At 36.9% G+C, this 24187-nt stretch overlaps 1 protein-coding gene across 3 annotated transcripts in view; it reads right to left on the reverse strand.

Annotated features, from left to right (window-relative positions):
• The window catches only part of XIRP2 (xin actin binding repeat containing 2), a 78745-nt gene that overhangs the window by 34090 nt on the left and 20468 nt on the right, over positions 1-24187 (reverse strand). For 2 of the 3 annotated variants that reach the window (XM_070803837.1, XM_019971629.2), the window contains exons 2-3: positions 17479-17639; positions 11840-11977 (exon numbers count right to left, since the gene is read on the reverse strand). In XM_070803837.1, coding sequence (XP_070659938.1) covers positions 11840-11977; positions 17479-17535 — 195 coding nt within the window. In that variant the 5' untranslated portion in view covers positions 17536-17639. Of the gene's footprint in view, positions 1-11839; positions 11978-17478; positions 17640-24187 lie in introns of those variants that run through there. The other variant, XM_070803842.1, reaches the window with a different exon arrangement.

Here is a 24187-nt window from a genome sequence, read left to right on the forward strand (position 1 = left end):
TGGTCTTGTATGGATGTGAGAGTTGGACTGTGAAGAAAGCTGAGCGCCGAGGAATTGATGCTTTTGAACTGTGGTGTTGGAGAAGACTCTTGAGAGTCCCTTGGACTGCAAGGAGATCCAACCAGTCCCTTCTAAAGGAGATCAGCCCTAGGTGTTCTTTGGAAGGAATGATGCTAAAGCTGAAACTCCAGTACTTTGGCCACCTCATGCGAAGAGTTGCCTCATTGGAAAAGACTCTGATGCTGGGAGGGATTGGGGGCAGGAGGAAAAGGGGACAACAGAGGATGAGATGGCTGGATGGTATCACCAGGTCGATGGATGTGAGTTTGAGTGAACTCTGAGAGATGGTGATAGACAGGGAGGCCTGGCATGCTGCGATTCATGAGGTTGCATATAGTTGGACACGACTGAGCGACTGAACTGAACTGAACTGATACATCTATAGCTTTTAAAAATTGAGCCATTTAACTACTATACATATATAGAAACAAATCAGATGAAATGAAATTTAAGGACATAGCCTTTGATCTGTATTGGATTTTCCTCCAGTTGTACTTATCAATTCCAGGGCAATGTAAAGGGTAGAACACCCACCCACTTGCTGGAGATTCACGACAGAAGATCAAATTAGTTCTGTAAGGAGGGGTCAGAGCAGATGAGATTCAAATAGACTTTGCTAAGAAGGGGTGATAGTCTTTAAACTTCAAGTATAGTGGTCTAGGAAATAGTAAAAGATAAATACTTGATTATATATCTCAGAATTATAAGAGAAATTATACTGAGCATAAGTGCTAAACACGGAGACAATGATCATTATATTTAAATAAGTTAACCTGTATTTGTCTGAAATGATATTGTTTGTCTCACCACTATTTTTACAGGAGGAAATCAACACAATATATCTGATTCTGCTATAGAAAAAGTAGTTGTGTATGTAAGTATCTCTAATTCTCTCACCCATATTTCCTTGCATTCCCTCATCTCCATAAATTACTGCTTTTTCTTTCTTTATTTTCTGTACCCAGACTTGATGGTACACCTTGTCATTGTCATAATCCCCTCTTTAGTAATGAAAGGGCTGGAAACAATAAAGACAGGAAAGAAAAGAAATTGAGGGGAAGAAAGGAATACCCTTTTTTAGATCCTCTAAGAAAAACAAAACAACGAAAATGTGATTGGGGGAATTTGTTGTTGATACTTTTAGAATAATGATAAAAAATGCTTATGATAACAGGTTCACAAACTGGACCCCAGCCTAAAGTCTTGACTTCACTGAAGCCTCACAAATCTTCCCCAAATATATTTCTATACACTGTGCAATATGATGAATTGCATAATTCAATGGAGGGATTTCAAATACCAAAGCAGAATGATGTCTCTAGAAGACCATGGCATATACCCAAGGATAAGGAAGATGGATTGAGTACTTGGCTCCCTACTTTTGGTGTCCACCTAGTGGGTGGTACTGAAATGCTCTGTCCTCCTGACAGGGTTGAAAATGAAGGCTCCTTGGGAGTTGGTGATGGACAGGGAAGCCTGGAGTGCTGCAGTCCATGGGGTCACAAAGAGTCGGACACGACTGAGCAACTGAACTGAACTGAACTGAAAGAGCTGTCTATTGGACCATGCTGAGTAGATCACTCAGGACAGAGAGGGATAAAGAAGAAGCAGAAGAAAAGCCTGTTGGAAGGAGATGTAATCTTACTTTTGGGTTCTGTGATGTTAAGATTTGCAAAGAAACTGAAAAAAAAATCAAGAATTTCCTAAACATATCTCTGCAGAAGAATTTCCTCTTTATGCTGCTTCTTCTTTGCTCATGCCTTGTGTTCTTCCAGTTTTGTTTTTGTAGCAGGATAATTCATTTGTAATTATGCAAACTAATGAATAAATGAACATCCAAAAGAACAGACAGGCTTGACTCAATCCAATCATTTTCAGAGCCCCAAGAGGACAGGTTTATTTTAAGAAATATCAGATCCAGAAGCAGCAGAAAAAGCTAATACTATATCCTCTGATGTCAAGTGCCCATTTTCATAAAAGTAATTATATGGAAAAAACCACATTTTTGCAGATTTTACTAAGTTCTGAAAACATAATGATTGTATAATGTTAATGATTTCTATTGTTGTTATAATTTTCCTTGCTCTTCACAAACTAGCATAATCTCAGAACTTAAAATACTGTATCTTACCATTTTATTATTAAATTTAAAAAGAAAGTGTATTTAGTAAATATACTATATTGTCTACATACTTGAGAAGCTTTTTAGGTGTAATTATACAAAGAGCACAGTTATAATTTTAAACTAATAGGACACTTCAGATTGAAGAATGGGCTATACAAATATATATTCTTTTCCTATTCCAACTTTCCCTAAATGTCTACTGTCTCCCATAAAAGAAGACATACAACTTGATTATGTCTAAATAATCTTTACATCTTTATCAACATCAAAAGCTTTTTGAGATCATGTGTTGGAGCACCAAGAATATGAAATTCTGCTGTGATTTTGTGTCTTTGTGGAAAGGGTCCAGGTGACACTCCCTCAACAACCACAGGCCCTGTGATAAGCACAATGCCATTCCTTTCCTCCTGAGCAATCCTAACTCCTTTTACTTGAAAGAAGTGAAGGGTATATCTGTAAACACACTTGTCTTCTGTAAAAGAAATTGAAAATGGGTTCTATAAGAACAAAGAGGTTACAGAAATGGAAAACTCACAGTACCATTCAGAAGAAGAGGAACTATGGTCATAATACTCCAATAACTGGGATAAATCTTGTTCCTACAAATTTTGTTTTGGAGAATCAGTAAGATGATCATAGAAAGAAAAGCAACCAATTCAAGATATTTTGAAAGTGTTGAATCTATTCTTGTAACTTAGTCTTACTTATGAGTATTTGTACTATACCCCAAGGTCCTGCCTGCCTGAGAAACCAGGGGATAGGGATGGGGCTTCATATGTTGATGCTTCTAAATCCGTCTAAGCCACCGGGAAGATTAGTTTCTTTGCTCATTTTCAGCACAGTAAAGGTTAACAGAGATTTGTCAAGAGAACACACTGATCATAACAAACATGCTCTTCCATCAACACAAGAGATGACTTGACACATAGACATCATCAGATGGTCAATACTGAAACCAGATTGATTATATTCTTTGTAGCTGAAGATGGAGAAGCTCTATACAATCAGCAAAAACAAGACCAGGAGCAGACTGTGGCTTAGATCATGAAGTCCTTATTGCATAATTCAGAATTAAATTGAAGAAAGTAGGGAAAACCACTAGACCATAGAGGTATGACCTAAATCAAAGTCAGGAATAGATTCAAGGGATAAAATCTGTAGATAGAGTGCCTGAAGAAATATGGATGGAGTTTCATAACACTGTTACGAGGTGGTAATCAAAACCATCCTAAAGAAAATTAAATGTAAGAAGTCAAAGTGGTTGTCTGAGGAGGCTTTACAAATAGCTGAGAAAAGAAGAGAGGCAAAAGGCAAAAAGGAAAGACATACCCAACTGAATGTAGAGTTCAAGAGAATAGCAAGGAGAAATAAAGACTTCTTAAGTGAACAATGCAAAGAAATAGAGGAAAACAATGGAATGGGAAAGACCAGATTTCTTCAAAAAATTGGAGGTACAAAGGGAACATTTCATGCAAAGATGGGCACAATAAAGCACAGAAATGGCAAGGACCTAACAGAAGCAGAAGAGATTAAGAAGAGGTAGTAAGAATACACAGAACTATACAAATGACCTTAATGACCTGGATAACCACAATGATGTGGTCACTTACCTAGAGCCAAACATTCTGGAGTGTGAAGTCAAGTGGGCCTTAGGAAGCATTATTATGAACAAAGCTATTGAAGGTGATAGAATTCCAGCTGAGTTATTTCAAATCCAAAAAATGATGCTGTTAAAGTGCTGCATGCAATATGCCAGCAAATTTGGAAAACTCAGTAGTAGCCACAGGACTAGAAAAAGTCAGTTTTCATTCTAATCCCAAAGAAGGGCAACACAAAACAATGTTCAGACTACCACACCATTGCACTCATTTCACATGCTAGCAAGGTAATGCTCAAAATCCTTCAAGCTAGGCTTCAACAGTACGTGAGCCAAGAAACTTCAGATGTACAAGCTGGATCTGGAAAAGGCAGAGGAACTAGAAATCAAATTGCCAACATTCACTGGATCATAGAGAAAGCAAGAGAATTCTGGAAAAACATCTACTTCTGTTTTACTGACTATGCCAAAGCTTTTGACTGTGGATCACAAAAACTGTGGATAATTCGTAAAGAGATGGGAATACCAGACCACCTTACCTGTCTTTGAGAAACCTGTGTGCAGGTCTAATCGCAACAGTTAGAACTGGACATGGTTTCACCAAGACATACAGAGCTATAGGAAGGTGGACATGAATAGGAAGAAAGGAGGCAGATGGAGACTGGGTAGCGGGACGTTACCAGTTGCAAAGCATATTCAGGGATGTTAATTTTAAACTAATCTCGAATTGCCTAATGAGCTTCTAGGAAATGATTCTGTCTCCCCAGGCCAAAAAGGCGAAAAGAAAGAAGGTGTGAGGCATAGAACAATGCCATCCTTCTTTGTCATTTTACTTATAAATAAAATAAGTTTATGAATCGTATTCTACTTTGAATGGCAAAGTAATGTCAATACTACTACTGATAGTAGCTGGTGTTACGGAACCGTTCATATCTGCTGGTCAGTTCTGGTAAGAATTTTACATGAACCACCTCATTTTATTCTTAACACATATGTTACTTAATCCTCATTTTATAGAGGAGGTTATGTGGTTAACTCAGGAGACTATAACCTGGGCTGTCTGATTCTGGAACTGATAGGCTTAACCATTCCTCTAAACTGCCTGTTTGATTGGGTTACTTTAGTTACAATAGTCATTTAAAAACCATGCACACAACTTAAAAAAAAATTTTTTTTTCAAGACATACTTTTGGTCACAATCCTGTGTGCTGATAGAGATATAGGTTAGGTTGGGGTTGTTAATAGCAATCCAGGCCCTTGAAAAATTATCTATGTGGCAGAAAGCTGAAGTCAGGCTTAAAACACTTTTTATGAGAAATGCTTTGCAATGTGGACATACAGTTGATAAAAATATGTTTAGCTTGCTAGAAAATAATTATGGGTCACCTTTAAAGAGTCTAAAACACACAGATGTCAGATATATCACAAGCTGTCAAAAATGTTTTCTATCAACCTAAAATTGTCTAGAGATTGCTTCAAATCCACATAATCTTAATAGAGTACGACTGTTTATGTGAGGCTTTTTGCAACAGCAGATGTGTGTGGAAAGATACACCCTGTCTTGCAGCTCCCTACTGGTCCACATCAGACTTGGCAGCAGGGAGTGGAGGTCAGGCATGCTTTAGACTCTTGACATAGATTCAGTGCAGCCGTTCTCATATGAAAGCAATTACCTAAGCACAGCATTGCACTGAGTACTTAGCAGATTTTTGGAGCTCCATCTGTTCTTCCCTATGTAGACCACTTAAAATGAGGAAAAAAAGAAGCAACTCCAGAAAAGAGCTGCTAGGACTTCACAATTAATACACAAAGAGCTACTCAGTACTGTGTAAATACAAGAGAAAGAAGAAGAGGAAATAAGCATGAGAGGATGAAGATCAAATCCTGAATGTGAGAATATGGCTCAGAGAAGGAAGGTCCTAAGATTGCTAATGGGTCCAAGGTTTGGTTTTTGGAGGAATGGGAAAGTTCTAAAATTAGATTGTGGCGACACCGCACAACTTTGTAAATATATTAAACAGCCATTGAACTGTATACTTAAAATGGGTGAACTTTATGGTATGGAAATTATCTCAATAAAGCTGTTAAAAATGAAGAAAGAGAGGATGAAAGTCTTTAAAAAGAACAACAACCCAGCAACCATACAATGGGTGAGTGAAAATAAACTCTGACAAGCAGAATGACATTTTCCTACCAACAACACATTTATCCTAATATCTGCTCCATGTACTTCAAGATCTCTTTTTAAAGATGAGGGGATGGATTATTCAGAATGTTTTCCCAAATGGAGCCTGTTGTAGTGAGTGGATTAAAAATATCCCTCTTAAGTGGTCCTTTCCATTCTAGTATTAAGAACCTACTGCTTTTCACTGGCATAGAATTCTGAGAATTCAGTCCTAAGACAAAATGAGAAACAATGCTAATGTGGTATTTCTAATCTAAATATCAACAGGACACATGCTGAATGGCTCATAATCCCTTAAGGAGGGTTGGATTTCATTCTTATCTACAGGAATAAGTAACGGATACTTTGAAAAACAGGCTCTAAATGGGTGATATTAAAAACAGTACTAACTACCAGAACCACCGATAACAATAAAGTTTTCCCCAACACATTCCTCTAAGAAGCTGAATTCCACACCCCTGTTACCCAGAGACCATGACTGTCCAGAGTGGCTTCTTTTTCTAATTTACATAAGGATATTCCCACAAGCTAGAAGTGATGTTGCTAACTGTTGCTGCTGCTGCTGCTGCTAAGTCGCTTCAGTTGTGTTCGACTCTGTGCAACCCCATAGACGGCAGCCCACCAGGCTCCTCTGTCCATGGAATTCTCCAGACAAGAATTCTGGGGTGGGTTGCCATTTCCTCCTCCAATGCATGAAAGTGAAAAGTGAAAGTGAAGTCGCTCAGTCGTGTCCGACTTGTAGCGACCCCATGGACTGCAGCCCACCAGGCTCCTCCGTCCATGGGATTTTCCAGGCAAGAGTCCTGGAGTGGGGTGCCATTGCCTTCTCTGAAGTCGAAGTCTAGAATACATAAATAGGACATTATTCCCAGTTTAAAATGTTTGGCATAGTGAGTGTTCCTGTATCTAGTACCTGCTTTCCCCCCACTATTTAAACCTCTTTTTCAATAGGTATAATCAATTAAAAAAAGAGGGAATTTTACCCTCAGAGATAGCTTAATTTTCAAAACCTGTTTAGTCCTGTTGCCTGTCTTCTAGACAAACTGCTTCCAAATAGCTAATTACCTTGAAACATCTCACTTCAATACATTAGGAAAAAAAAAGAGGCAGATTGGAATTCATATTACACCTTATGAAATTATTGGAGGAGGAAATGGCAACCCACTCCAGTATTCTTGCCTGGAGAATTCCATGGACAGAGGAGCCTGGCAAGCTACAAGTGCATGGGGTCGCAAAGAGTTGGACACGACTGAGCGACTAACATTTTCACTTCACTATGAAGTTATTACTAATTGTGATGTTAAATATTGTCAGAAATCCAAAACAAATGTTCTTTCTTTTAACTCTAATTAAACTTGATTTCCAAGTTAATTTATATATGTTAGCAAACTAAATATTTTTCTGGCTATGGGCAGAACTTAGCAGAGAGATAAATCTCAAGTACTTTAAACAAAGAGACAGAAAACACTCTCAGGCATGACAACAATTTGGATAAAACAGAATTAACTGTTTGTCTACCAATAAATGTTTTGTCCTCAATCCCTGCTGATAAAAGAAGAGATTTTTAGAATGCATTCAGAACACTTTAAACATTTAAGTGAATATCTAAAACATGAGTTTTCTGCATTTTCTGCCCTATCACCAAATTTGATAGATATCTCAAATTTCCATTAAGAATTATAAGTCAGTAATTTGACTTTTAAGGACAGATGACTTGTTTCTTTTATTCCCTACAGATTTCTGTGTAAGAGTCAATAAATGGTATTTACTTGTTCATTCTCCCACGTTTCCTTTCTATTTTATTTATATTGCATTGCATTCCTTATGGAATTATGGGGTATTATTAGTATGTCTAAAGGCAGATAATGAAACTGAAGTTCAGAGAGGTCATTACAGGCTTAGAATCATGCAGCTATTCAGGTTTTTAGTGCATTTTTTTATTTACTCTTACACACTTTAGTATTTCATGTTCTCAGAGCAGGGATTACAGCCTATAATAGTACACTATATTTGCAAGGAGAAAAACACATCTGCAAAACACATACACACACATATTGCTTGACTGCTTTGATTTTTTTGATTGTTTTTTGATTTGATTGTTTTTACCCAGGTTTGATTTGTTTTTGATTGGTTGATTGTTTTGGTTTGATGGTTTTTACCCAGCCTCTATTTATTGTTTGTTCCTAAGGGGATGTGGAGGACATGCACAGAGGCTGCTCAGCCAATCAGCATCCTCTGGCTATAGTACTTTAGTTCTAGGGGAAGCACATGTATTCCATTTAGAGCCAATTAGATGTTATAAAGGCTTTTCCTGGGGCTTCTGGGAAAAGGATTCTCCTTTTTCTCCATCATTTTTAGTCTTTTCTGGGGAAAATTTGAGTGAAAATGGGGCCAACTCAGAGGAAGTAAGGCTGAGAGGTTAAAAAAGAAAAGAAATATGATCAAGGAGATATTCAGTTTTTAAAACAAACACTTGGAAAGTGTTTATAAGGTCCAAGCACAATCTTAAGTACTTTACAAAAACAGCTTTTTTAATGCTCTTAACAAACCTATCAGGTGGGTGCTATTCTAATCTTGGCTTTATAATTGAGGAAATTGAGACACAGAGATATTAAGAAACTTGCCGAATGTCACCAGCTAATATGTTAGGAAGGGTTTCCTTGGTGGCTCAGCAGTAAAGAATCCGCTTGCCAAAGCAGGAAATGTGGGTTTGATCCCAGGGTCAGGAAGATCGCCTGGAGAAGGAAATGGCAACCTACTTCCAGTATTCTTGCCTGGAGATCCCATGGACAGAGGAGCCTGGTGTGCTATGGTCTATGGGGTCCCAAAGAGTCGGACACGACTGAGTGACTAAACAACAACAACAATGAGTTAAGGAGCAGGGATATGGACCCAAGTGATCTGGCTCCATCCAAGTGCTCCTAGCTACTGTGCTAGAGACATACTGTGAATCCTTAGGTAAATCAATGGTAATGTAATACCTGCTTAACAATGGGTTCTCAAAGAAAAGACAGAAAGAGGAAAGGGAGGAAGAATAGAAGGGAAGGAAAGCAGGAAGGATGGGAGAAAAAATATTCCTGATTTGTTGCCAATTCCCTTGGTATTAATATTCATAATATGGCTGATGTCAAGCTATTAACATGATATTATCTGGTTTTCAAAATTCCTAAAAATTTAATAATGAAAGGGTTGGCACAAGCCAGCTGCTCTAGTATACCTCTGGAGATTACATCAAATCTCCCTTCTACAAGATTGCATTTTTATGAATCTGTGATATGCTTTTTAGTTTAAGACGTTTGTGGTTGGGTTTTTGGTCTTTTGCAAAATAAAGTGTCCTAATTGATATCAAATTTTACAGATGATGAAATGCTTTCACGGAAATGCCCGTTGTTATCTTTGACCACCACAATCACCTTGTGAAATAGACAAATCACTCATCGCTTTCTCCATCTTAACAGAAACTGACTTGAGGGGGTTATGAATTTGGACTATGTAGTACTGGCAACATAATTTGCGATACTCAGTGTAAAATGAAAATGTAATGTTCCTTGTTCAAAAATCATGAAGAATTTCAAGATAATAGCAGAGTATGAAACTAAATGCAGGGCCCTTCCATCCAAGGGGTCCTGTGTACCTGCTCCCCGTGAAGGCGGCCCTGGGTCTACGTGACTCAGCTGATAAACTTCAGAGGTGGCGCGTGAACTCATATCTACAAGTCTCATAGTTCTTACACTCTATCACACCGCTTTCCTGTAAGTTAAAGGATCTGTAAAACCTATACTTCTACATAGGATTTATTTAAATTATTAATAATGACTATATATCATGTAGTCGATCAATTTCAAGTAAATACACATACTTGATTCACTTAGATTCCTATGTTGTAAAAGCTATATTTTAGATCACAAGTATATCCAATCCCAGGTTTCCTTGGTGGCTCAGTGGTAAAGAATCCACCTGCAAGTTTGATCCCTAGGTCGGGAAGATAGCCCTGGAGAAGGAAATGTCAACCCACTCCAGTAATCTTGTCTGAAAAACTCCATGGGCAGTCCTTGAGGTCACAAAAGAGTTGGATATGCCTTAGCGACCAAAGGGCAACAATATCTTGTTGGTGGGAATGCAAACTAGTACAGCCACTATGGAGAACAGTGTGGAGATTCCTTAAAAAACTGGAAATAGAACTGCCTTATGATCCAGCAATCCCACTGCTGGGCATACACACTGAGGAAACCAGAAGGGAAAGAGACACATGTACCCCAGTGTTCATCGCAGCACTGTTTATAATAGCCAGGACATGGAAGCAACCTAGATGTCCATCAGCAGATGAATGGATAAGAAAGCAGTGGTACATATACACAATGGAGTATTACTCAGCCATTAAAAAGAATACCTTTGAATCAGTTCTAATGAGGTGGATGAAACTGGAGCCTATTATACAGAGTGAAGTAAGCCAGAAGGAAAAACACAAATACAGTATACTAACACATATATATGGAATTTAGAAAGATGGTAACAATAACCCTGTGTACGAGACAGCAAAAGAGACACTGATGTATAGAACAGTCTTATGGACTCTGTGGGAGAGGGAGAGGGTGGGAAGATTTGGGAGAATTACATTGAAACATGTAAAATATCATGTAAGAAACGAGTTGCCAGTCCAGGTTTGATGCACGATACTGGATGCTTGGGGCTGGTGCACTGGGACAATCCAGAGGGATGGTATGGGGAGGGAGGAGGGAGGAGGGTTCAGGATGGGGAACACATGTATACCTGTGGCGGATTCATTTTGATATTTGGCAAAACTAATACAATTATGTAAAATTTAAAAATAAAATAAAATTAAAAAAAAAAGTCAAAAAATAAATAAATAAAACAGTAAAAAAAAAAAAAACAATATCCAATCTTAATTTATTTACATTTCCTTTAGGAAAAATTAAAAGAAATCTTGCCTTAAACTTGAGCTACTTAAATTTTTTTTTTCAAAAAGCCAGAAAAAGAAAACAAATACTAATTCACATATCAGACTTTTAATTAATCTGATATACTTTCCCTGCTACCCTACCACCATACACACTCAACTGCCTTAATATTCAAAACTGAGACAACTCTAAATATCGTTGGGATTTTTCTGAAAAAAAAACAAAAAAACAAAAAATACTTTTATGTCCTATGACAACATTTCAGAACTATCCCAGTTACTTTCTTCCTCATAGAAAGGCTATTTATAGTGCAATTACTATTTTTCACAGTGCCAGGCTCAATCTAATGAGTTTTATTACTAATGTTTTCACAATCAAAAATCATTATAACCCATGATAATATTTGGTGATATATGACAATGGAGTAATGAAATGGGAAAATAAATCTTTCATGTAAGATAACATTTAGAGGTTGCATCAGTAAGTTTCATATAACATCTGGGTTCCACTACTCAATTTTTGATGATTTTAAGAAAGCAGAAAACTCATCAGAATAAGCAGCTGAATAATGCTTCAAATTTAATCTATGCAAACAAATAACAGGTAGTTTATCATGAGTTATAATGTAAAGACAGAGGTTCAATGTAAATATTGTTCTCAACATTTCTGTTTACCTGTTGACTTAGACTATTTAATTTTCATTTTTGAGACAATACAAGCTGAGAAAAAAATATACCAGTATGATTTTCTAGAAACATGTCAAAATGCTCTAGTAAGTCAATATGCTGATATGCTTTCAGGATGATTTTCAAAACATTTCAAAATTACCATTCTTGATGAGTAATGTAAACAAATATACCACCAAAGAGGGCGGGTATGTGTGTTTTATATTAGCACTGAAATAAGAGCATTTCAGCCCGACAGGATTTATCCTTTACTGATAGTAGTATTACCTGCTCAGATCTGTTCTGGTGTTGGTATTGGTACTGAGTGAAGGTATTAGAGGAAGAAGCAATTTTGTCCTTCTCAAACTGTTTCTTCACTCTGGCCAAACCACCAGGTACTGTGCACATTTCTGATTCTTCCAGCATCTAAGACAAATTAAGAAAAAGGAAAATTCAACTTTACATCATCTCAGGGTGGGATTCTCAAGCTGTTTAAAAAAAAATCATTGACAGTTATTAATGGGTGGTATAATAGGAAGACAGTAACATAAACAATTATTTCAGAAGGGCTTTATTACAGAAAACCTTAATAAAAATAATCTATCCATGTTGGATTTTCATGTGTCAGTCTTCTGATATAAAGTTAGAAGAATCTTCAAAGTATTGAGTTAATTTTCTTTATCTCAGATAGATTTTGATGTCTAGAGATTAGACCTATTAGAATGTATTTCTCTCATACTACACAAACTAGCCAGATATTAGATAACGGATTAAATTTTAATCCATAATAAAGTCATTATTAAAATCCCAAATGTCTAGATAGGTAACACATTATTAAGAATATTAAAAAACATTTGACTTATTCCAAAATGTACTTAAATCATTAAGGATAAATAAAATAGCTTTGGAGTTATTTTAGGGGAGCATATTTTTAATCATACGCAAAAATATTAAAGTTAATAAAAATAACCACTATTTAATACATAGTGCTGAGTGATTTTCTTCTATATGTTTACATATATTTTTTCATTTGATGCTTCTCCATATTCTGTGAGATATGAACATTTATCATCCTCACTTTAAAATGAGGAAATTGAGGTTTGGGGAAGTAAGACATCTTGTTGAATTCTTACAACTAGGGTGTGAGTGTGGGAGCTGGAGTTTGAACCCACATCTGCCTGTCTTAATCACAGCTGTCTGTCTTAACACTAGCCTTTAAAAACTAGGCAGAAAAACAGATACTCCGGGCTGGATGTACCCTAGGACTCAGCTCTTAGCCTTGGTATATGAGACTCTGGGTTTGGGGGGAGGGTCTAAGTTTAGAAAGATCCTGGTCTATGGCAGTTTACGGATGAGAAAGCTCATTCTAGTAGGAGTCACTTGGAGCAAGCTGAACAACTTTGAGAAGTTGTCTCAGATACTCTGCCCCTGTAAGAAGCAGTAGTAACTCGAAGGCTTTGGTTTTGACGATTCAGCATATTCCCCAGCCCAGCAGGCACTCAAGCCCAGGTGGGACGACAACTGTTAAGCAAACAGGCCCCAGGCCAACCCACTCTCCTCTAGGATGTGTCCCAGTATGAGACTGGGAGGAGATTCAGTGACACTTCATGCACAGAAGGTCTCCTGAGGTCTGGCCCAGTCCTGACATAACCCTGGAAGACTTGAGACCCGAGAGTAACTGGATACTTGTGAGCTGAGCTTCCCTGGACTGTGGATTCTTACGATCCTGAAATCTTGACTGAAATAGTTTCTCAAACAAGTACTAAAAGTACAACACTATATTGAGGTTTGCTGTACGCTAAAGTGGGTTTCCAGAGGTGGGAGTGGTAAAGAATCCACCTGCCAATGTAGGAGACACAAGAGACACAAGGGTTTGATCCCTGGGTCGGGAAAATCCCCTGGTGGAGTAAATGGCAGCCCACTCTAGTATTCTTGCCTGGGATATCCCATGGACAGAGAAGCCTGGCGGGCTGCAGTCCGTGGGGTCACAGAGTTGGACAGGACTGACCGTGCATGCATGCACACATGCACGCAATACTCTAAGATACCGGAGATGAAATTAACATTCAGGATTGTCTGAATTACTGGCAGATACTCAAGTGGTTGCTTTATCAAGTTTATAACCTTTCCCCAGTTATAGGGCCTGCCAAATATTTAAGAATAGCACATTAGCTCAATGGAAAGAAGGGATACTTTCTATCAAACTGTAACAAACTTCACGTATAAATCCTGGTCAATTACTATCACTTGATACATGTTAAAATCATAAGAAATTATGGCATCTCTTTTGAAATTTAAGATAAAGAAAGGGAAGGGCAAATTAAGGCTATAGTATTTCTCTTATCCCCATCATTTAATTTACATAAATGACCTTTTTCAATTGATCATGTATAGATAATATATAAATATCAAATTACAGAAATCAAGCCAAATTTTGTTAAGAAGAAAGTTACCTTTTCCAACAACTATAAACAATGTCCAAATGATGTGCAAATTAATCTGGTAGGTCTGATTAATTGTGCTAATGAATGGATACTTTCCTAGTATGTGTATTTGCACAAAAATATCAGTTCTTACACTGAATCAGATTGCCTCTTATCTACTAAACGAATTAGGGGAAAATGAATATATCCATTCATTTCCTTTAGCATTGTGCTTTGGAATTAGACCATGTTACACATGCAACGATGCATAGTTTGTTAATATCTTCTAGTAACACAACCCAGTACTCCTCATGCCACTTGCTGGCCTAAGGGGGAAAGCCCTTTGAGCTATAGTTTAGTTTGTAGGAGTGAAAAGGTTTTCTTGTTTACTTCAGTTTATAAGTGCAAGTTTACCTATGTAAGATGGCAGGACTTACTCAAGAAGCAGCCTGTGATTATGAGCTGGAGTGATGTTTCTTTGCTTAGATTGAAATCATTTTGCCTTGGTTACCACCATGTACTGACATCTCAACTACTCCATGTACTTGTCAATGACCATATAACTTAGATTGCTTTGCGTTGAACCTTTCAAAAAATGTTTATCCTTATTCTATGTTTCCTATTCTTGGACACAGCAACAAGATTTGGATTTTAATGGGTACACCAATAATAATTATTCTATTAACAAGTCAATTTAAATACCTAACACAAAATCTACCTAATGTTATTTTAATAGTAAGTTAATTTAAATATATAACACTTAAACCTAGGCAAGTATATTACATAGAGAATCAGCAATTTTGTTTACAAAGAACTGTTCTTGGTTTCTAGAGCATAATAGAAATGACATAATTTGGGGAGAGGACAAACAGTGATTCTGATCCCATGTATGAGCCTTAAAACCTTGGGCTAGAGTTCCTTAACCTCAGTTTTCTTTCTTATAAACTCGGAGGAGTAGCAACATATTTCTCACAGATTTTTTGCAAGTGTTGAAAAAGAAGATAAAGGAAATGAAACTGCACAGCACAAAATGTATTGTTTTGTTGCTTAATAAATGTTACTTCTCCTTTCTCCTCCAGGGGGCTTCTGTGGACTGATGCTTTTTCACAGGCAGGCCTTTCCTTTGGTGGTGGTGGTGTAGTCCCTAAGTCGTGTCGGACTCTTGAGACCCCATGGACTGCAGCCCGCCAGGCTCCTCTGCCCATGGGATTCTCCAGGCAAGAATACTGGAGTGGGTTGCCATTTCCTTCTCCAGGGGATCTTCCTGACCCAGGGATTGAACCCTGGTCTCCTTCTTTGCAGGCAGATCCTTTACCAACTGAGCTCTGAGGGGAGCCCCAGCCTTTCCTTTATGTTCAACAAAATACCATCTGGCTGATTCTAGGACAAAGAGAAACTGATCTAGGACAAAGAAACTATCTCAGTGTGATTCAAATATAATGGATTCAGTTTGGGGCCAAATCAATGACTTCCGAATTCTGCACATAAAATATTGGTTTATTTATGTAGACAACACTTGGTTATAAGTAGTTTCCACGCTTTTTTGATTAAACAAACATTTGAAGCAATTGACCAAATGAGGCAGTTATTTTGCTGTATCTTAGATACTTATCAGGATTTCTCTGAGATAATATATGTGCTCATTTTTCTCAAAATATTAGCTTAGGGGCAAACCAAACAATAGGGCTTTTTTTTTGGACCAAAGATGCTTTCCTGTATAAGAAGAGGCAGTTGAATATAGTTAAAAGAGTACTAGAGTCAAGAGACTTTTAATCTAGTCTGGCTTTGTTGCTATCTAATTACATGACCTCCCACAAATCGCTGTCCCTGTTTGTTTTATCTGTACATGGGCAGGAAAGACAGGGACTATTACATTCCTTTTATATAGACTTTCTTCAGAATAGCACTGAAATTAAAAATTTTTTATATGAAATAGTGAGAAATTTACTTTCTCATGTGCCCGATTTAAATATTTTTCTTTTAACATACTATAAATACAAATCATGCCTTGTACACATTTGTTTTATGGTATAGTATCCTCGTGCCTAGCAAGATAAAAGTCTTCCTAGATAAAAGATAGCTTAGTAAATAGCTAGTCTTTATCTAGGTATTTTCAAAGTAAGCTTGTTTCCCCAAGAAACATTTTTCCAATTTATTATCTAACTTGTGGTGAAGTTGCTTAATGATCCAGCAGGGGGTGCTATGTAAGAAGGCTGGCAGGAGGTGCTGGAGGGATACTATTTGTTTTGGAAGTATTTAGATACTTATTTCTCTACATTCATTCAGCATCTATGCTGTGTCTCAAATGTATTTTAATTACGATGCAAAATCTTAAATGTCATCTAGAATTGCAGTATTGTTAATGAGTTTGGCACAGTCATTCTTGTCTCTGAATAATTTGTAAAGAAAAACGCCGCTTCACAGTAGCTATTTTAGAATACCACCCTTCTTGGCTATTCTTTCTCTCTTTTGGATAAATGAACATCTTTGCTAATTTGAAGATTATAATTATAAAAGAATATCCTTACATTCCATTAAACTATAAAGCTTCTACTAATAAAATGACTTCTCAAATCCTGTGGCTCGAAGGCCACAGAATATGGAGCCCAACAAACTCTTTTGAATATGACTTTATTATGCACTGGCTCTAAAAATCGGTGGTCTTACTGAATCCTGCTGTTTCCTATAATCATAATTGGTTTAGCAGAGTGCCTACATTGCTAATCTCCCTCATTTCTATGTTGATTAAGCTACTCGTAATGGATTTAGTGCATACAGAGAAATGAAAAAAGCAAAAGAAATTATATTGCCAGTGAATTTAAATTAACTATACATGTGACCAAGGAGGATGGGAGGCAGACCCACATTATTAAGATTTTGAAATTAATTCCCAACCTTCCTGAGGAGAATAGCTATAGGTTAAATGATAATTGTGGCAATAATAACACATTTATACAGTGCCTTATGGCTTACATGTAAATTATCTCTTTGATTCTTCGCAGAGACCCTCTGCAGTAGGTGGTTTTTCCCATTTTTCAGTTAAGGAAACTGAAGTTCAGAGAGGGGTTAAGATAGTAGCCCAAGTTTATACAAATGGTAAGTGGCAGGGTGCATGCTAATTGGCTTTAGTCATGTCTAACTTTTTGTGACCCTAGGGGCTGTAGCCTGACAGGCTCCTCTGTCCATGGGATTCTTCATGCAAAAATACTGGAGTGGATTGCCATGCCGTCTTCCAGGGTATCTGCCTGACCCAGCGATTAAACCTTAGTCCCTTATGTCTCCTGCATTGGCAGGCAGGTTCTTTACCACTAGTGCCACCTAGGAAGCCCCAGCAAGTGGCAGAGCTGAAGCTTAATTTCAGATACCCTGAATTTGATACATAGTATTTCTGTTTTCTCTACTTTATCCAATTGTCCAGTAGTATTCTTATATTGCCATGTAAAGAGGGCATGTGAAAGGCAGATAATCAGCTGGCCTAATGCAGAAGCACCAGGAGCAGCTTACATTGGCGGAGAAGCTGCGGCAGTCGCCCCTGGAAACAGCTGCCTGGTACTTCGCCATCCGTTCCTTCAAGGACACCACCTCTTGGAGGTCTGATGCACTCTTGCTCTGCACGGCAGTGTCTTCTGCAAATCCACTTGCAGGCTTAATAGGGCCAGTAGTCACTAAAAACAAACGTAGCATGCTCAGATATGATTCAGGTTTTGAAAAGAAAATAACATCATCTTAGAAACAGTGAAGGCAGTTAAAACATCTGGTTTTGGAAAGCAGACTGTAATATACCACAGTATTGCCCATGTTTCATGGTCACCTTCTTTTTTTAAACTTTCAAGCAAAGCTACAAGCCCATAGAGAAGCATCTGCTTATGCAAACAGCAAATGAAAGTACTGCCCCTCTTTCCTGCCATCATTCCGATAAACAGTAAGTATTTATTAAGAGACACATAATGTTAATGAAACTCCTGAAGTACTATGTGTTGGATTTATGCTAAATGCTATAAAAGCATAATCTCATTAACTTCTCTAACCACCTCATGAAGTATGTTCCATTATTTTCCAAAATTTACAGATAAAATGGAGAATCAGAGTAATTAAAAAACTTTCCCATGATCACACAATTAGTGTCAGATTTGGTGGTTTGACTAAATCTTTAGCAAGTCTAAAAATTGCTCTTTGCCTCTCACCTTACCCTTCAACCCTCAAGGAGATAGATCTAGAAAGATCTATTGAGATAGATCTAAAATATGTGAATGCTATGAGAATTATAGACTGGAGTTTTTCCTTTTATTTCATAGAGGCATGTGTTACATAAGACAGAATTAATAGTTCCCTTTAAAAAAAACTTTCACCAGTCATTCCAGATCACCTGATATTTTCCCATGAAAGCCATCTACCTGACAAAAATATAGGGCATTAGATATTACATATTTGCAAACAGAGCAAAAGCCTGATTGCATGACCACAGGATAACAGATGTTAGAAGCAGAAACGTCTTAGAGATACTGTAGTCTCATTTGGTCTAATCGGTTCCTTTTAGGCATAAAGAAACACATCTAAATGTTTCTTGATGTGAAAGGAATATAAGGACCCTCCCTGGTTAGTGTGATTCTCCATGTTTATTTAAATATTGGTGCCAGAGTTGATTTCACAACTAGTTTTTGTTATTTAATTCAGTGTTCTTTGTTGCTATCACTCTGTTTGTTGGTTTACTATTCACTCTTTAAAAATTGTAATTCCAAAATCATTTCAAGGGCTCCTTCTGGGGCCAACCAGTGAAAGGTGTGTGTTTTGATGTCTATCACTCATTCATACACCCTGCCTTTCTCCTTAGGGCTTGTTGTTTTTTGGACTCATAGGGTAGTGGTTTTTGGTGTACTTTGTTATTTGAATTGGTTTACTAACACTGACTCAAAGCCCCAGAAAACCCCAGTTAACAGACCACCAAGCTGTTTCCTCCCTGCCTTGTTCCCCTATCTTCTCACCTTGTCCCCACATTGAACCATCTTATTACATTGTTTGTTTTTCCATCAGCTACTTCAAAGTTTATGTACACAGCAATTTGAGAATAATATGTGTGACCCAGGAGAGATTAAAAATCATTTGTAGTTTGACTCCGTGAGTATTTGGCTTTCCTTAAGGACTTATTATATTAAATTATGGATATATTTTAAGGTTTTAATTTTTTATATTTTATTTCACTCATATCAAAAAGAAACAAAATATAAAGGAATAAGACATTGTATCATATGCATGCTGTGATTGTATAACCTGATATATTCACAATAAATGTGAATTAGTTTTTAAAATTTACCTGTCTTCCGAAAACTCTATATATCCACACAAAAGTATAACTCCTCTAGATAATCCTGATAAAAAGAGATTCCCACAATCTACTGAAAGTCTTTCACATGCTGAGGAAAATATATCTTTATTTTTCTCTGTGCATTGTCTATTTGTACAGATGAATTCTGATCATGTTCAGCCATACTCCTCTTGTTGTAAATGGTCACTATATAAATTTTAGTGAACGTGAACCACTAAAGGTTTTCCACATTATGATATAAATTTCATTTTGTACATTATTCATAAAATATGTCATTCTTTTATCAGTCTTAATAGAAAGTCAGTAGTTTATTTTTGCAAAAATGTACAGAGTATTTACTTTCCAAATACTTCAATTTTTATCAATTTTTATCCTACTTACTGGGAAATGCCTAAGATTATTAATGGTCAGGAAATCAGTTGCCTGAGTATGAAAGAGATTTGGCTTCCATTGCCTTGTGGCTCTTTATTCTGATCACAGAAAAGACATTACATTTTAATCTCTCTGTTTTTCTCTCTCTCTCCCCCTCTCTTTTCCCCATCAGTGACTTTGCCTACACAGGCAGGGTAGTGGAGTAGAAAACCTACCTGGAGCAAATAAATTGTGTCCATGTTTTTTAACCTCCTAAGTCAATGTCTTTTAATTTCCTCATCTGAAAAACAAGGTGATGCTTCCTGTCGAATGTACTGTGAGGCAGCACACCCATCTGTTCCTATCCTGATGTTGATGACACCTGATGTACATTTGTAAGGTTCATAAAACAGCTTCTTTTTTTATTTTTAACTTATTTATTTGTTGAAGTATAATTGCTTTACAGAATTTTATTGTTTTCTGTCAAACCTCAACCTGAATCAGCCATAGATATACATGTATCCCCTCCCTTCTGAACCTCCCTCCCATCTCCCTCCCCATCCCACCCCTCTAGGTTGATACAGAGCCCCTGTTTGAGTTTTCTGAGCCATAAAGCAAATTCCTGTTGGCTATCTATTTTATGCACCCCACTCCAGTACTCTTGCCTGGAAAATCCCATGGATGGAGGAGCCTGGTGGGCTTCCCTCTATGGGGTCGCACAGAGTCGGACGTGACTGCAGTGACTTAGCAGCAGCAGCAGCATATATTTTACACATGGTAATATAAGTTTCCATGTTACTCTTTCCATACATCTCACCCTCTCCTCCCCTCTCCCCATGTCCATAAGTCTATTCTCTATGTCTATTTCTCTATCGCTGCCCTGTAAATAAATTCTTCAGTACCATTTTTCTAGATTCTGTATGTGTGCGTTAGAATACAATATTATCTTTCTCTTTCTGACTCACTTCACTCTGTATCATAGGTTCTAGGTTCATCCACTACATCAGAACTGACTCAAAGGCGTTCCTTTTTATGGCTGAGTAATATTCCATTGTGTATATGTACCACAACATCTTTATCTATTCATCTGTTGATGGACATCTAGGTTGCTTCCATGTTCTAGCTATTGTAAATAGTGTTACAATGAACAATGGGCTACATGTGTCTTTTTAAATTTTGGTTTCCTCAGGGTATATGCCTAGGAGTGGGATTTCTGGGTCAAACGGTGGTTTTATTCCTAGTTTTTTAAGGAATCTCCATACTGTCTTCTATAATGGCTGTATCAATTTACATTCCCACCAACAGTGTGAGAGCGTTCTCTTTTCTCCACACCCTCTCCAGCATTTATTGTTTGTAGACTTTTTGATGAGGGCCATTCTGACTGGTGTGAGGTGATATCTCATTGTAGTTTTGATTTGCATTTTTCTAATAATAAGAAATGTTGAGCATCTTTTCATATATTTGTTAGCCATCTGTAAGGACAGTCCCTTTCTTAGTGATGTGTGGCAAAGAAGATAGGAACATTGGTTGCCTGACCTCATGATATGCTCTTTCAGAATACGACTGAGATTAGAAACAGTGTTAACTGAGTTTAGGGTTACTTTAAAGAGAAAGGCAATACAGAACAAAGTGAGTGTAAGACAGACTCAAAGATATCCTGTACAACACAGGGAATATAGCCAACATTTTGTAATAACGGTAAATGGAAGATAACCTTTAAAAATTAAATAATTTTAAAAAATTACTAATAATTGACTGAAAACTAAAGATGCTATTGTCATAAAATACGTGCAGAAAATAGGGAATAATAGGACCTGTAAGTGTTCTAATGGAAAACAGAGGGTGGAGTAACATGTTATAAGGCTACAGTGGTCTGTGAAAAAGAGGAAGGGAAAATAAAATTTTAGATGACTATTTCTGATAGGAAGCATTATAAATATTTACATCACAAAACCATTGTTCTAGAAGTTATTTGTCTCTGGGATTTAGAGGTAATTCACTGTGCAGATGAGTAAATAAACTTTTTTAAAAGTTCAATGAATTCTCTCAAATCTCCAGTTAATGAGTTTTCCAGCCCAGCCTAGACTCTATTGTAACCCTATATATAGAATGTTTTATTTGCTGATAAGAAAATAATTGCTAATCCACCCCAAAATTAATTCTTTCTGTAATAGAATATATCCTGTAAAGCAGAAAGAGCATATAGGGAAGTACTTGGAAAGAATATACACCACTAACAAATCTAAGCTGTTATTATGAGACTATTGGAAACCAAGGGTAAGAATGCCTTTTCAAAGAATTCTGAGATTCTTAGGGAAAAGATTTCTATTATTACCTTTTGTAATATAAGAAGTTACATACTCCAGTTAGACCCAATTGATGTCCACTTCCTATTTTCTTAAATCATGAGAGAGTCTGTGACTATTTTTCATGTCTCTATTTTCCATGAGCCCCAAACATGCGCTTTTCTTCTGCAGTTTTTAAAAACGAAGAAACTGACTAAACCAATTGATCAATCAAGCAAATTTACCTAGGTTGCAAAATTTATTATGCTTCCTTGAGTTTTACTTCCTGTGGGAAGTCCTTGTTTAAGGAATTTTTAAAAAAGCAAAGTAGTACAAGGTAAGGCAGAATGCCCTGATTTTGCTGAGCAATTATTCATCTGCATGTAATCAGTCACAGAAGGGTTTGCATAGTCAGCCTTCTGTGTTTTCTTGGAGGTGATAATAGTTTTAAGATATCAGATATACAAAATGATGAGGAATAGTCAATGTTTTGAATACACTTTGAAATTTTCTCCTAATTTCACAATTTCTGTTATCAGTGAAAGAATTCTTAGAAATATGCAGAGACTAATATCAAGAGGCATTTCAAAAGGGTCACTGAGACATTTGCTATGAACTAGTCTTTGAATTAGCTGTTCAGGAATTTTCAAAGATGCAATTCAGTATTTTTATTTTATAAATGATATGTTCCTAGAGCATTAAAAAATGACAAATCTATCCTTATTTCTCATTTAAAAATGTCTAAAAAGTGAAATAACAAGTTATAAATATAATTCTAGGGTCTTTTTAGAGTAATGACTTGGAAATAAAGGTTAATGTCTAGATACATAGTGGTAGGCTCAGTGTATTGCTTCAAAATACTGTTAAAGTCATAAAAGTATTTACTTAGAAAACACCTAATGTGGCAGGATTCACACGGCCAAGTGCTTTGTCATGATCTTATTTCTAAAGCAAGATTCAATCTCAGCACATTTTCTAAATTTAAATATGTCTTCTTATTTTCAAAATACAAGAGGCCCGTTCCCAAATCGTAGTTGTGGGTAAAGTTTTATGGAAAAGACGATATGTCAATGGATGTTATTGGATGAAAGACTGATATTGAACACCAGGAGCTTCAAAACTGGCTTGTACAAGGATGGTGTAAATTTTTGTGAGTCACCTCTTTACTTCTCCCTTTTGCCTGCGCAATACGAGCTATGTGAAATAAAGTAAAAAAATACTTTGACCTCTTTATTTCACTAAGAGACTGTTTGCTAGAGTCTGAGTTGTAAAGCTGATATTTGGTCTCTCTGATTTAGAGCACAGGTATAAGCAGAGGTGTGTCTGATTTCCTAGCTGTGGTGAAATCAGAAGGAAAGTTATCAAAGGTGGGAAAAGAACTAAAGGTATAAAACTTTTTTAGAAGACTTAAAGCACACATTGAAGGCAGTTAATAGAGTTACTATATGTTGTAGAGGGCTCCCCGGGTAGCTCAGATGGTAAGAAATCTGCCTGCAATGCAGGAGACCTGGGTTCCATCCCTGGGTCCAGAAGATCCCCTAGAGAAGGGAATGGCTTCCCACTCCAGTGTTCTTGCCTGGAGAATTCCATGGACAGAAAAGCCTGGTGAACTACGGTACGTTGTGTCACAAAGAGTTGGACATGACTGAGCGACTTTATTTTTCATATACTGCAGAAGAGAAAAACCAATAGCGAAATACTAATGACAATGTGAAAGAAGATGACAAAGATGGAGAAAAGACAGCAAAATTCAAAATGCTACTGCAAGATAGTAGCATTTCAGTGGGAAGGTGGAGGAATGAGCAGAACAAATGAAAAATAGAATTTTTGCTGAAAATAGAAGAAATATTTGCTGAAAATAAAAGTTGGGCATTGGTAGATTTAAAGTATTTACCATAATCCAGGATAAAAAGTAATTTTAAAACACTGATAGTAAATCCTGGTAAAACATTTCAGAATCAAGGAAAAGAAATTACCCAGACAGATGAAGGATTTCTGTGATAATGAGGCAAAATTCAGGATGTCTTCTTTTTAACACTGAACACTAAAAGCAGTTAGAGAACTGATTACTGAAATTTTAGTTTCCGTAGAGAACTAGAGTCTCTGTGAATTAGAGTCTATGTGAATTCAAGACTCTGAGAACTAGAGTCTATGTGAATTCAAGTTGGTACTCATGTGAAAAGTCAATAAAAATCAAGACACAATCCTTTGAACAAGTCAGCCAAAAAGAAAACAAAGAGACTTAACAAAATCA

The sequence above is a fragment of the Bos indicus genome, chromosome 2 (genome assembly GCF_029378745.1).
Source record: "Bos indicus isolate NIAB-ARS_2022 breed Sahiwal x Tharparkar chromosome 2, NIAB-ARS_B.indTharparkar_mat_pri_1.0, whole genome shotgun sequence".
NCBI lineage: Eukaryota > Metazoa > Chordata > Mammalia > Artiodactyla > Bovidae > Bos > Bos indicus.